We start from the raw sequence: 13,392 nt of genomic DNA on the forward strand, positions 1-13,392 counted from the left end.
CTTCCTCCCACAGTACAAAGACATGCAGCTTAGGTTAATTGGTCACTCTTAATTGCCTGTAGGTGGAGATGTGAGCATGGATCGTTGTTTGTCTGTCTCTCTGTGTGAGCGCTGCGATAGTCTGGCGACCTGTCCAGGGTGTATCCTGCCTTCTTCGCCCAATCTCAGCTGGGATTGGCTGCAGCCTCCCTGCGACCCTGAACAGGATAAGCTGTTAAATATAATGGATGGACGGATGGATGACCTTAAAGGTGCCCCATATCCATATCTATTGCCTCCACGCGGCTCTCAATACGGCAGCAGCTGAGCCAGTGAGTAGCAGCTAAAGGTGCTAACAACACAAACAGTGCTGACGGAGCTAACAGTGTTTTCTGCCAGCAGTAACAAGTACCTCTTTGGCAAAAGAACAGTGACTTTCAACCAAAAAGAGAGAAGAGATCCATAAGAAAATTCGAAGTATAAAACCAATTGAGCATCCAATGTTTTACTTACTTTTCTTTCTTCACTTTCTTTTCCTTCACTTTGCTGAGCCGAATTAAGAGTGAACACAAGGACAAACATCAGACGAGTTTAAAATGAGATGTACCTTAAAAGTTTTTTTTCTTCCTCCCTCTTTGATTCAATGACAAAATGAAACTTTCAAAATGTCAGTGAGAAGGCAAAGAGAGTTCACAAGTGGGGTTTCCAATTAGAGTAATGGAAATATGCAAATTCACAGAAGTTTGCAGGTAGAAGTCACAAAATGTCAACCTTTGAAAGAAATTACAGAGAAAAGTCAACTTGATGAGAAGCTAGAGACTTAAAGAGGTTCTTATACCGATTGTTTTCTCTTTCCTTCTTTTCCTTTGATCTGAAATAAAAACCATAAACGCATCAGTGACTATCATATTAACTGCAACATCTCAGCGCTGCACATCAACCAAACACTCAAACACCTTGAATGAGACGTGAAGATCATTCAAGCTTTGTACAGCAGATCTAGAGATAATAAGCTCACTATTGTATGCAAAGCCAGCTATTGCATATTCAAAAGAAATCTCAGGCAACATATGCACATTCGTGCTTAAAGCTGAGAATGAAGTGTACTGCATCTGGGGGGGGGGGGGGGGATTGTGCGAGAATCAATAATTTATGAGACCACGAATACATTGCCTGATTACACGTGTAAATCGCACAGATGAATTATCAAACTGAAGCAGATTTACTCCCAAGGATATTCGCCTGTACCTGGCAACTTAATTTCCATCTCCTCCATAAAACTGTGCATGAAACATATTCCCCACAGTTATGAGTTCATTTCTAATGTGCATGTTGAGCAGTGGGGTATGGAGTACATGATGGGTGTGTAAATTGCAGTTAACTTGGCTTTGCCAATGGTTTCTTTCCGTAACGTCTCAGATCCAGCAGAACTCAGGAGACTCTTATGACGTGTACTCTGCATTATATAATATTATAGCATTATTACTGTTACGTATTGAATTCTTATTTGAACTTGTCATCCAGTTGTTTTGTTTCTTGTTAAAATACCTTTGGTTTAACTCGCGTGAACGGTATCTCATATTTTTCCGATTTGTAAACACTATCATTACATTTTTTGCTGTTTTACCCAATAGTGTTTTCCCTTTCACAATTGCTTGCAGTAAAAACTTCAATGTAAAACTCCCGTCTTCAACCTTTATTGGACGTGTGTTTAGCTCGCTGCATAGCTGTGCACCTGCACACATTGTGGGGGCAGAGGAGTTACTTTGAATTTTATGTTCAATGCTCAAATTGTTGAATGCGTTTCAAAATGTACCTGTGTTTTATTTAGACCTTCGATTTTATTCTAAATGTGATACACGGTATGTATTGTCAAAGTGGTGAAGATGTTCTCTTAGCTTGCTTGCTTCCTTTTGAATGCGTTTTCATAAGTATGGAAGATAAAATATAACCCACCAGCGATCAATAATTCATTGACATATACTGTCTGTGCGTTCTGCTCTCGGGGCTCTGCTTACTGGAGCTCAGTGAGATATCCATGGTCATTCTGTTCCTTCTCTCCCTCTCATAGACATTAGATCGGATGCATATATTTCAATGCTTCCAGGATCCGCTGGACTGGAGCCAGACAAAGATCGGTTTTACCTGATAACACAGTTGGGGCATAAAAACATTCACTAAACCAGAACCCTCTGTGCTGAAACCTTATCGAATGCTCTGCAGTCCTCTCGCTCTCACTCTCAGTACTTTCTTTCATTGGCAGATTTCTTCCTCTGCTGCTCGAGGCATCAAGTGATGTTTTTCTAACTTTCCACTTCGACAACTTCTACGTGACCACAACAGATAAAATGGAACATCAACATTATATATCCCTGTTATATTGGCATCTCTTCTCGAGTGGTTTTGTGTAGATGCTTAATTTGCCTACAAAAAGGTTTACTGATACGGCAATTGATATTCTTGCCTGTGATCTTGCAAATGAATGCTCATCACTTTACCCTCATTACTGTCACATAGTTAGGAGCTAATGCAAGTTTAATGCACTCACACCTAAAAATAAGAGTGCTTTGAGCCTTCATGGCCTACATAGTGCCAATAAAACATTTGAAGAAATCTTTGGGCTGATTTTGATTTTGTGTCTGTGCACAGAAATAAACCACATTACTTTATGGTGCATTTGTGTGGAAAATTCACTTTCATTCACAAAAGGCTTTCAGAGACAAAGTGTTAATTTCTTCTCGACATTCCTGATTATGCCTAAGGGATTCCAAAGACATTTCCTTTTATGTAATCTCATAAATAATCATCTCTTATAAGAAGTTCAGCTCCTAACTCGCGTCTGCAAAAAACACAGGTGATGCAGAAACTGGGATTTACCCCAAGAGGCATGTCCTCATGCCGTCATCGACTGCTCCCACATCAGGGCTTGGAACAGAAAAATAAAAGAGAAGAGCTTACACACTCGTTTGCTGTGCTCAAATTTATACACCGTACTATCATGCAAGCTGAGAATGACAACCACTGCAAGCCACAGCAAAACACAAGAGGAGCCGACAGACACAGAGCAGTTTCTCAAGAGAATGCAGCTACACGAGAAGAGACAAGGAATGTCAAAAACTCAAAAGACATCTGCTTCAACCCAGCCTCTGCAGAAGGAAACAAAGCAGAAGAACAAATGACCAATACATCCTTTAGATAATTCACAACCTAGCATGAAGGATTGATAATGTAAAATTACATTTCTATTTGATTGTATAGATGAAGAGAATTAACCTTTTCATGCCATATACTGTATATGGCCAGAAATGGATTCTGTAAAGCTTCATCTGTGATTGCAGCGTGTCAGCAATGTGTCGACTCACTGATCTTAAGATCTTTAATTTGCTGACAAGGGCGTACTGTATCTATCTGTATCCTAATAATAAACACACAAAATGAATATTTTCATACTGTATAAGAATGGCATGCTTCTGTACCAGCCGACACATCTGTTGTTATGAATGTTTCCACAGGGAGTCAGTGCTGCAGTGAGCAGACTGACTGAGACAAAGGCGGGTGAGATAAAAGGCCTGGCAACATCTGCACCATAGCGCCGAGTGAAGGTACATCATCCACACGTGTGATGCCAGAGCTGTCTTTGAAGACACAGCTATTTACACTGATGGACAAATGAATCACACACTTGGCAAAAAATCATAATAAATAAATGAATACTTGTTTCAGTAAATGATCCTTTCAACAGAAGCTTTGCCCGAGCCGAGTTGTCTCCTTTGAGTGCCTATTTGATGTTATGCAAATGAATCATGCATATTAAAAAGGTTTGAATAAACACAATGATTATTTACAGCAATATGTCTCAGTGAGGCAAAGCAAAAATAATTCATTAATGGTTTTTACAAGAAATAAATCCTGTTCTGTTAGCCTGTTGCACCAGTGTTAAAGTATGATGACCACATGACAATTGGAGTCTTAAATCCTTTCTCTTCATGTCTGGCTCATTTGCTCTTCTGCATGCACTATTCAGAAGATCTGCTTCACTGGCAGTAAAACCACGTAGGGGGTGATTTATTTATTAGGAATAATAAAACCCTTGCAAAGCCGGCTCATCGTGGTATCGTAGATAGCACAAAATGCTTCATAGGCACCGCCATTAATCATCCTGCAGGACCAGAGACAACGTAGAAGCTGCAGAAAGGAGAGGTGGTGGCGGTGGGATGGTCAACTTCGGGTGCAATCTCACTCAATTAAGGGGAGGAGGAACCAATTACTCCCTAAAAAGCCACCTACACTCTCTTGCAGTCATACAGTTAAAATGAAATGGAATTCCCATGAAAATGGCAAAGAGCACAAACTCATGTAAGCAGCATGCATGACCTTTCGGCTGCAGGTGATATAACTGAACAGCAGTAGGTGGAGCTCCTTGTACCATGTAGATACAGTTCTTCTGTTTGTTCTTCCACTCTGAATTCATGCGTGAACTCAGAACAGTTAACATACTGCGTGGGAATAATTCACAATAGAGGAGATCGTCTCTGAAGAGTTTTAGAAATATAATATAAGTCCTGTTCTCTCAAAGTTTAAAAGACTCAGCGAGACTTCAGACAGCTGATGACAATACTTTTAGAAGTTTTATGATCATAATAACACCTGAGAGAGACACGTAATTCTCCACGACGTTGTCAGATGTTTTTGGCTTAAAGAATAAAAAGATTACGGAGGTGACATTGCTGAGAATTATTGCATTTGCATGAAAGAGAATGCGGAAAAATCCGACGGACAGGAAGGATGTAGGAAATATACCTTGAAGCTAAACTCTTTATGACATTCTCCTCCTCCCCCTCCTCTTCCCTAGAGGAATGGGAGAGTCATCTCTGGTTATCATCTCCTGCCCATTAACCCCTAATTACCAGAAAAAAACCAATAGACACACTGGCCGCATAGTGTCAGAATTCAGGACACAGTGAAACATTTTTACAAAGTTTAATTCTGAAAACCTCTCAAGCAGATATAAACTGAGTGGCTGGAAATTTCAGGATTTAAGGGAGTTTGGATGAGAAATGGCAAAGCTATTAAAACTTTTTTTATAAGCCCGTCAGTCTGTCTAACACCAGTGTGAGGCAGATTATAAGTGGATTTGTTGGCTAGGCTGGAAGCTAGTTGGTATTTTTCTCAGCAGCTCTGAACCTTTTTTTTCGTCTGAAAGCCCTACGGTAGCCATTACAAAGTCTGACTGACAGCTCTGTGCAACCACTGCAACTACATGACAGGTGCCCTCGTCAAGCAGCAAGGACAGAAGGCTTTTTCACCTGAAGAAAGGTGAGGAAATGCAATGAAATTTGATATAAAGTTTTAGCTTCACGAGTTTAGTGACTAATTTCATCCCACTTATACAGTATTTCTCCATAGCTGTACTTTTTTTTCTTTGTTGACAAAATCCAAAAACTGTATCTGTTACATAACACCCGTGGGATGCTCTAAAACTTAGATCAGTCAAAATTACCTCAGGCTTGTTCAAGTGTCACAGCGGCAGACTCTGAACAACTTTATGCTGTAAGACGGTGTAACTTTGCCCTTCAGTGTCACAAAAACATGCAGCCGACAACATTCAGCCTCACACATACACGAGTTTCTACGCGGCCATTCAACATGCAGTACAAGGAAGGATTTAAAGGTCTGGTGGTGCAGATGCTCTCAGTGGAAATCAATACCACCCACGAATAATATTCTATTCAGCAAAAACACGACAAGCAAACCACAGAAGACAACAGTGCAGTGCTGCGGCTCAGAGGCTCTGACAGTTTTTCATACTAAATCTATATAGCCCTGTACAGCTTGGGACTGCTTGTCTATTATTATGAGCTAATGTATCAGTTTGTTTGTTTTTTGGTGTGACTTTGGTGAATCCGAACTAACAGAGTCACACAATAACACAAACAAACTAACCGATGAAGGCAGCGATAGAAAACCCTGTGATCTGCATCTGTTTTATTAAATAGAGTCTGGTGGCTATGACAAGAGCCTAGATGGAAACCGTTGTCTCATGGCAAAATAAACAGATGAATATATTCTAAATATAGCGTACACTTAAACTGATATTGCCTTCTTTCTTTTTTGCGGCTAAAAAAACCTTTTGCTGACGTCCCCAGTCGCAGTAACTCTTGTCTGCTTCTCCAGGCGGGGGCTTGGCGAACCATCCTTTGTAGGTCATAATACACTACTGCTGAGTAGGGATAAGTACCTCATACAACCCCAGTTCAAAAGACCAGAACTCTCCCTTTAAGCACCAGACCCCTACATGTTCTCCTCCATAACAGTGACAGATGTTACATCAGCTGGACAGCACGAAGCCCCTTTTAATGTGCGAATGTTGGCTCCGTCTGTCAACCTCAACGTGTCCAAGTTATTGTCTCCACCATGTGTGCCTCAGTAGCACTGATACTGTTAATGAGCTCTTAAAAACTAAAGTACATAATTAAAACAACACATCTTTTTTGATGTTGTGGAGAGTCATAAAATATTCAGAGGAAATTATCAGCATTTCACAGCTTGATTCACTGTTACATCAGGAAGTCGAGTTCTCGTGGAGACAGTTTGTGTCTTTGACTCACTTCCTGAAGGTCGGTATGGATCCCTGTAAGGATCGTCCAGGAGACGTCCCCGACCCGTGGCTTTGTCCTGACAGTAAACTGTCCGTTTCAAAGGCAAACATCCCGTCACGGTCGTCAGGAACATCGAGGAACTCCCCGTCGCTCCACACTCCCACTGCTCCATCCATCGACTGGTATCTGATCTCAATGGTTACGCTGGTCTGAAAACAGATGAAAAAGAGCATCAGCTATCAGCAGATGATTAATACGCCGACACTTCCACAAAGGTCACTGCTTCTGATGGATTATCTCTGCACCAACATGTAAAACGACTATCTGACATGTCAAATCTAGAAACTCTCATTAATGTCCCTGAAACTGTCATAACTTATATTCCTTCGGCTAGAAAGATAATTTAAAATAACTACGTTTTTCAGTCTTGTTATGTTTTTTGTGTTATCATCTTATCTTAGCATAAGTGTGGCTCTTGGGAGGGAAATGTCCGTCTGTTGGTTCGATTCACCACGTTGGTCCACAATGTAATATCTAACCAACACCATTATTATCTCAAAATCTAAATCATTGTGTCCACTACTTTGGTTTATGACAAAATATCTGCAAAATGAATGACGTTCTCATCAGTCTCAGCTGTATTTTGTGTTTAATGCTAATTAGTAAATGCTAGCATGCTAACATTCTTAAGTTTTCTGCTATGTTTATAGTGCAGCTTTAATGAAGCTCCAGCAGAAGTTCAGCCTCCTCTCACGCTTTCTGTACGTTTTTGGGGCTGTAAAACGTGTCATCAGCTGTTCTCATCAGTCGTATAATAGTTATGTATTTGGGTTTTTCATTTAATATGACTTGATTAACATACTGTATTTCGGTATGTCTCAATATCGCCTAACATTGCAGGTTAGTTCTTTTTTTAAAAACTTTTCTCTTTTAACCTGCTCCGCTCCACTTTAAAAACAGCAGCACAAAGTATGTATTGATGGCAGCACATCACCTGTCGACTTCTTAAGTCTTAAAAAACGTAAGATTCAGGCGGATGCATTGGTTTCTAGTGGTTGGTTAGCAAAAATCGTATCACTAACCCCCACGGAAATTGATTAGAGTTCAATTCATCTCTTCGTCACAGTATTTGCTGTGGGAATTCAGACTGACAATGAGTGTTAGTTTCATCCATTCCAGAAATATCGGTGACACTGTTGTTTGTCTTTGATGTCTTCTGGGAAGTCGTGTTTGAACAAATATCCTGCTCTATCCATCTTTATTATCGAGCGCCCAATTTATTCCACTGACAAAGACAGATGAGGGGCTCTCGTTCCCCTTTCTCTCTCGATGTCTCTCTCTCTTTCTTACATCCTCTCAAGACGATCCCTGTAGTCCACGAGGAGTAGATTGCAAAATGCTGCTCGTAGTACGAGCATATTGTCACTATGGCAACAACACCAGTGCAGCTGTACGTAAAAGTGTTGTCTCCGAGGTTATGTTGGATTTAGTTTCTTCCTGCAGGGACGTAAGTACTGAAATTCTCTTAATTGTGTGTGTGTGTGTGTGTGTGTAAGCCCTAAAGCACTGCCATGCTGTGTGGTAGAAACATCACATCAGCACCGCCAGCTCCACTAACACAATTCTGCACCCCGGGGTGCTTTAAAAGCTCAAATCATCCTCACACTCATCGTCACCACCGAGCTGCTCCCAGTTCAGCTGTTCTAAAACACTATGTTCTAATCAGTAGAGGATATCTGGATTAAGGTTAATGGCAAGTGTCCTATTGCGCTGATGTTGCTCAGATCCTTGATGATGAGCAGATCTTAAACGCCGATGTCTTTATAGGCAAGATTTATTTCTCCATTTAATGTTCCCCCGATTGCTTGAAAATGCATTTAGTTGACTAATAACATTTCATTTCAATTATACTATCAGAGTATCATTTTACTAATATAAACTGTTTGATTTCAGCTTTTGAAAACTGTTTTTGGAGTATAATTTTCCCCTTTAATGATATTAAATAGATTTTGTATGAGCTCTTCATTGAAGCTCTACAATTATAGCATTGAAAGTCCAAACTTCATATTTTTTATGGACGGCCCATATGCAAGTATTCTAGATTTCCAACATGTAAATGGTGTTTTCTCCTCATTTTGGATGTCTTGGCAACATACACATGGCAGCTGTAAACCTGCATTAACTGATTATTTTTGGCCACCAATGCAACGACCTTTACCTTTATTGAAGTGTTGTTATCGTCGATGAGGGTGTCGGTCAGCTCTACGTGTCCCTCCTCAGCCACCTTCTGAAGTACCATACAGAAAGTCCCCACCAGTCTGCAGGGAAGCACCAGAAGAGAGCCACACATCGTAAAAATAAATCTGTGAGATCAATACAAGGCATTACAACAATTCACGGTGTCCTTTGTTTAACCTCTGTTTCCCTCTGTGTGGCTCTACATTCGTTATTGTTACTTGTTCAGTTACACGAATAAATACTGACAAATAGTACGTTTTTATTCACCAAAAGCATCTGGTCTCCAGCACTCAGTGTCATAGCGTGCAGTTAAGTGTCAGTGATAGTCATGAACAGACTGCAGTGTGGTGGGTGGTGATGGATATGTGCTGTGATATGTGCTGTGGTGATGGATATGTGCTGTGATATGTGCCTTTACGATGTCATTGAGAAAAGGGCATACTGCTTGTATGTCTATCAGCCTACTACAGTATGTCAGTCCTCAAAGCATCAGTCTTCCTTGTGAGAAGTGTGGTAAGACACACTGAATGTAAACATAACTTGTGTTGGATTAGAAGAAAACTCCACAGGTCATCTGAAACATATTACTACGTATGCCACTGGGAATCTAATCTGCTCTGTAGCTTTAGCTGCTTTCATCTTACTGGTTTGGTTTGTTGCTCCGTACGGCTGCTGTGCTCAATGACCTGCCTGTATAAAACCATGGGCAGCCGCACCCAGCTCAGACCAACTGATCGTAAACTACCTCCCACACAGAGTGGCATTCCGTGCTATTTCCTTTTAATATACAATAAGCACCATTAAGAACACATTTGAAAACGTTGGTGTCACAATTAGCTAAATCGTTATTGTATCTAATTATCTTGATTTGTAAAAGCCACCTATCTGGTGTCACATTTAGTTAAATGCTAAAACATATACTGTATTCCAGAAGCTTCTACTTTGCGACTCCATTCTTCAGAGATTTCAGACACCTATTTCTCCAAAGCTTTCAACACATTTCAGCACCTGGCAGCAATTTATCAGCCAATCAATCTCTTATTGATGCCCCCAAGGACAAGTAAATAACTGGATAAAGACTTGCACACCTTTCATTCAGCCAGCACACTGAATGAAAATGTTATCTGTTGCTTCTATTTTATAAAGTTGCCATTTAATGACAAGAAGAAGAAGAAGTTCTCTCTTCGTTTGCTTTAATTTAAAAGCTGAAGGCTTTAGATTTAAGTGCGTCACATTTTGCATTTAACTGTAACTTTTTTTTCTTCTAATTGGCATTAAAAGGAAACAATTTTACAAAAGTAGATGACTATATTAACTAAATGTCTATCTGGCATGGTAAATTGAAATATTAACATCAATCAGCATTTTTTTTTTCTTTGAGTAAAACCTCATGACTGAATTAATGGATTATTATATCAAATAGTGTTCTTATCAACAGCCAAATCGTAATTATGATAACTTTTTCTGAATGTTCCATATAAGATCATTAGACATATACGGTTCATTTCTATGCTGCCCAAGGATCCGTCACAGAACATAACAGTGGGAGGAAACCTGGTACAGTCCCCATTCAGCTAGCCAATTAGAGCTGGTGAATAATTTAATGAGTTTCCCCCCAAAACAGTGTGTTGTCCGGAGACAACACACAAAAAACATGCAGCGCAGCCCGTACTCAGCCACAGCCATGTGTTATTTCTACTGTACTTTAATGGTCACTAGCTTACATACATACACATGGACTGAAAATCCAGCGGCGTTTTTAATTTCAATCCATGACAGACAGGATAATACATATAAAATACTTGAATAAAATGGAGCAACAGGACAGTCATTGGAAATAGCAGACACACAATTACCAGACTGGATGAGTCCACGGAGAGTAATAACATAAAACAAGAGAATACAATCAATAGTTTACCACTTGGCATACACACACACACACACACACACACACACACACACACACACACACACACACACACACACACACACACACACACACACACACACACACAGAAGAAATCTGCAGGGATGGCTGCTAATAATGTGAGATTCCCAACAGGGCAGTCAGACGAGAGTGAATGAGTACAGGAAACACAAACATAGAATGTACACAAACACACCTCAATACATAAAACCATGTTCCTTATATTTAATTTAGAACCAAAGAAAAATAACAAAGGCAGAAGTTCATTATCAGTGAGCAAATAACAAGCACACCGTTTATCACCTGCTATTATTCCATCTCTCTCCCTACATGAACTGCACGGATTCTAAGGGCAGTGGTCTTCACAGCACCGCTCTGATAATTGAAATTTGTTGATTGGATGAAATTCCCACAAGAGCTTTCATCTCCGTCTCAGGCGTTAGCTCCCTCGGTACAGCAGGCACCTTGCTGAACAAGCACTGTAAGTTTGAGTCGCTGTAAAGCCAGAGGACATATAACTTTCAGATTTTCTCACGTGTTCTTGATATTCTTAAGCTGTCAGCAATAACATCGTCTTTTTCCTCCAGTAAATACAGATGTTGTAGAGTCCAGAGATCTCGCCAGATCTGACATCCATTTTCTTCAGTAAATGCATTTTCTTGTCCACCTGCCTCTTTCTTTATCTCCATCTCTGTACTCTCCTACACTTTGGTATTCCTCTGGAGTTGGTGGTGATGAATTGAACTCACTGTTGAAAGTGAGGCTACATTTGTCAGCAGTGCCTCAAAACTTAATAACGAGGTAAATTTAGAATTCCACAATTTGACTTCACTTTGAATCTCAGTTATGAAAAATAGAAAACAAAAGGTGTGTGCTTCCCTTACGGCGTTGGCAGAGGCTTTCTCTGTGAAGGTGCATGACTGCCCGGCTTACCACTGAATCACTTCATGCTCAACTTTTCAGGCTTGACGTGACTCAAGAGAGTTTGTTAGGATATTAATGTTTTTTCTGCAGTCAGCGTTTTCTGTGAAGAGGAGTAGAAACTTCTGCACCTCTGAGCAAAATCACTGAAAATACTAACCCAGTATAATACTCATGCCTACCCCAGACAGTGGTGATCAATATGTCCAGCAATTGGTCGGTCATTTCCTTTCCGCAATTGTAGCGTGTGTACAAGCGCTGAATAATTGAACTGAGCAGGGCCTATCATGTTCTGGCTCACTTTTTAGGACTTCAAAGGGTGGCATTCATTATTGATCGAGGTTTTGCAAACAATTTACTTTCATCTGCTTTATAATTCAGAGCTCCCTTCCCTTTCAATTTGTACAATCTTTCTTTGTGAAAATTGAGGCGTGACTACTAGGTGAGCACTGCTTTGAAATGTAAAATATTTTTTCCAAATCAAATGTTTGATTCTTGCACTAATCCACCACAGCTGCTGGTACAGTAACTCTAGTCAGCTGGAAGACGGTGTGAAATGAAAATGTAACAGCGGACAGGTGTGTGTGGTTTGGCCGAGGAGAAGCTTCTGCCAAGCTCTGCCCCCCCCCCCCCCACTGGTGCAGATACACTGATGTAAACATGAGAAGATTCAGCAAACTTGATGTTCAAGGATGAATATACAGCGCAAACTACACTCCAGTCTTTCACACAAACACACTCACAATAGACAAACAAAATAAAAAGCTATTAAGACTTGTTTTTTGCTCGTCAGTGTCCATCAGCATGTCTTGCCAATCTGGGTGTGATAAAAGCAGCAACATTGCCCTTGTTGTTGTCGTTCCTACAAGCAGAGTGTTGCTCTAGCCACAACAGCCGTGTTACTGGACAAAATAAACATAAAAAATAACTGGTAAACACCGTATGACCCACATGTGGTTTATTTAAATGTCATTCTGTAGAAAGTGGGACCGAAAGGAGGAAATAATGGGGCTGTTTTTTTTTTTTTAAGACATACATCAAATGTCCATAAATATACTGCAGTATTTATATGAACCAGTGCCTGATGATCTAATAATACAATTAGGGCTAAGTGATGATGGTATATGTACTTTTAATAATGATGATGAAGTCAAGTTTATGGAAAATGAATTGAGAAACCGTTCGGTACAAATAAAATAGCAGGACAGGAATATCTGTTTCGGCAAATGCAGCAAATCAGATAAAGGTGCTATATCATATTTATGCAATATATATTATACATATTGTCATAAGGCAGTTCTGCTGATTGATTGAGAACTTACTCAAATGTCATTGAAATACAGAATCTAAACAAAAATGTGCTTCTGCTTCTGTTGAAATACAAAATTAAAAAAATGTATATATCCACAATGTTCATTCCAAAGCTTAAGGCATGAGAAAGCCAAGGTACAATTTAACAGACTAACATGTTTATGTTTTCCAGCTTGCATTTTAAGAAATTGCTGAGCCTGAATGTGTACGGCATGGACGATACTTTTGACGCCAGGAAAGACCAGTTGCCAGGCTACAATGCTATGTCCTGTGGCTATTGCTAAATAAAAACCATAGAGATAAACAGAACCAATATAATAAATAGCATGATTTGATTTATTGCTGAGATCAGGGGAAGAGAAAGACAGGGGAAGAGTAATTTGATCAAAGATCATCTATTTGAATTGAACAAGATAA

General features: G+C 39.9%; 1 protein-coding gene across 1 annotated transcript in view; it reads right to left on the reverse strand.

Annotated features, from left to right (window-relative positions):
• The window catches only part of otofa (otoferlin a), a 63,030-nt gene that overhangs the window by 26,731 nt on the left and 22,907 nt on the right, over positions 1 to 13,392 (reverse strand). The window contains exons 4-5 of the mRNA XM_076083877.1: positions 8,797 to 8,896; positions 6,588 to 6,787 (exon numbers count right to left, since the gene is read on the reverse strand). Coding sequence (XP_075939992.1) covers positions 6,588 to 6,787; positions 8,797 to 8,896 — 300 coding nt within the window. The remainder of the gene's footprint in view (positions 1 to 6,587; positions 6,788 to 8,796; positions 8,897 to 13,392) is intronic.

The sequence above is a fragment of the Anarhichas minor genome, unplaced genomic scaffold (assembly GCF_050575085.1).
Source record: "Anarhichas minor isolate MPS153535 unplaced genomic scaffold, ASM5057508v1 ptg000136l, whole genome shotgun sequence".
NCBI classification, from domain to species: Eukaryota; Metazoa; Chordata; class Actinopteri; order Perciformes; family Anarhichadidae; genus Anarhichas; species Anarhichas minor.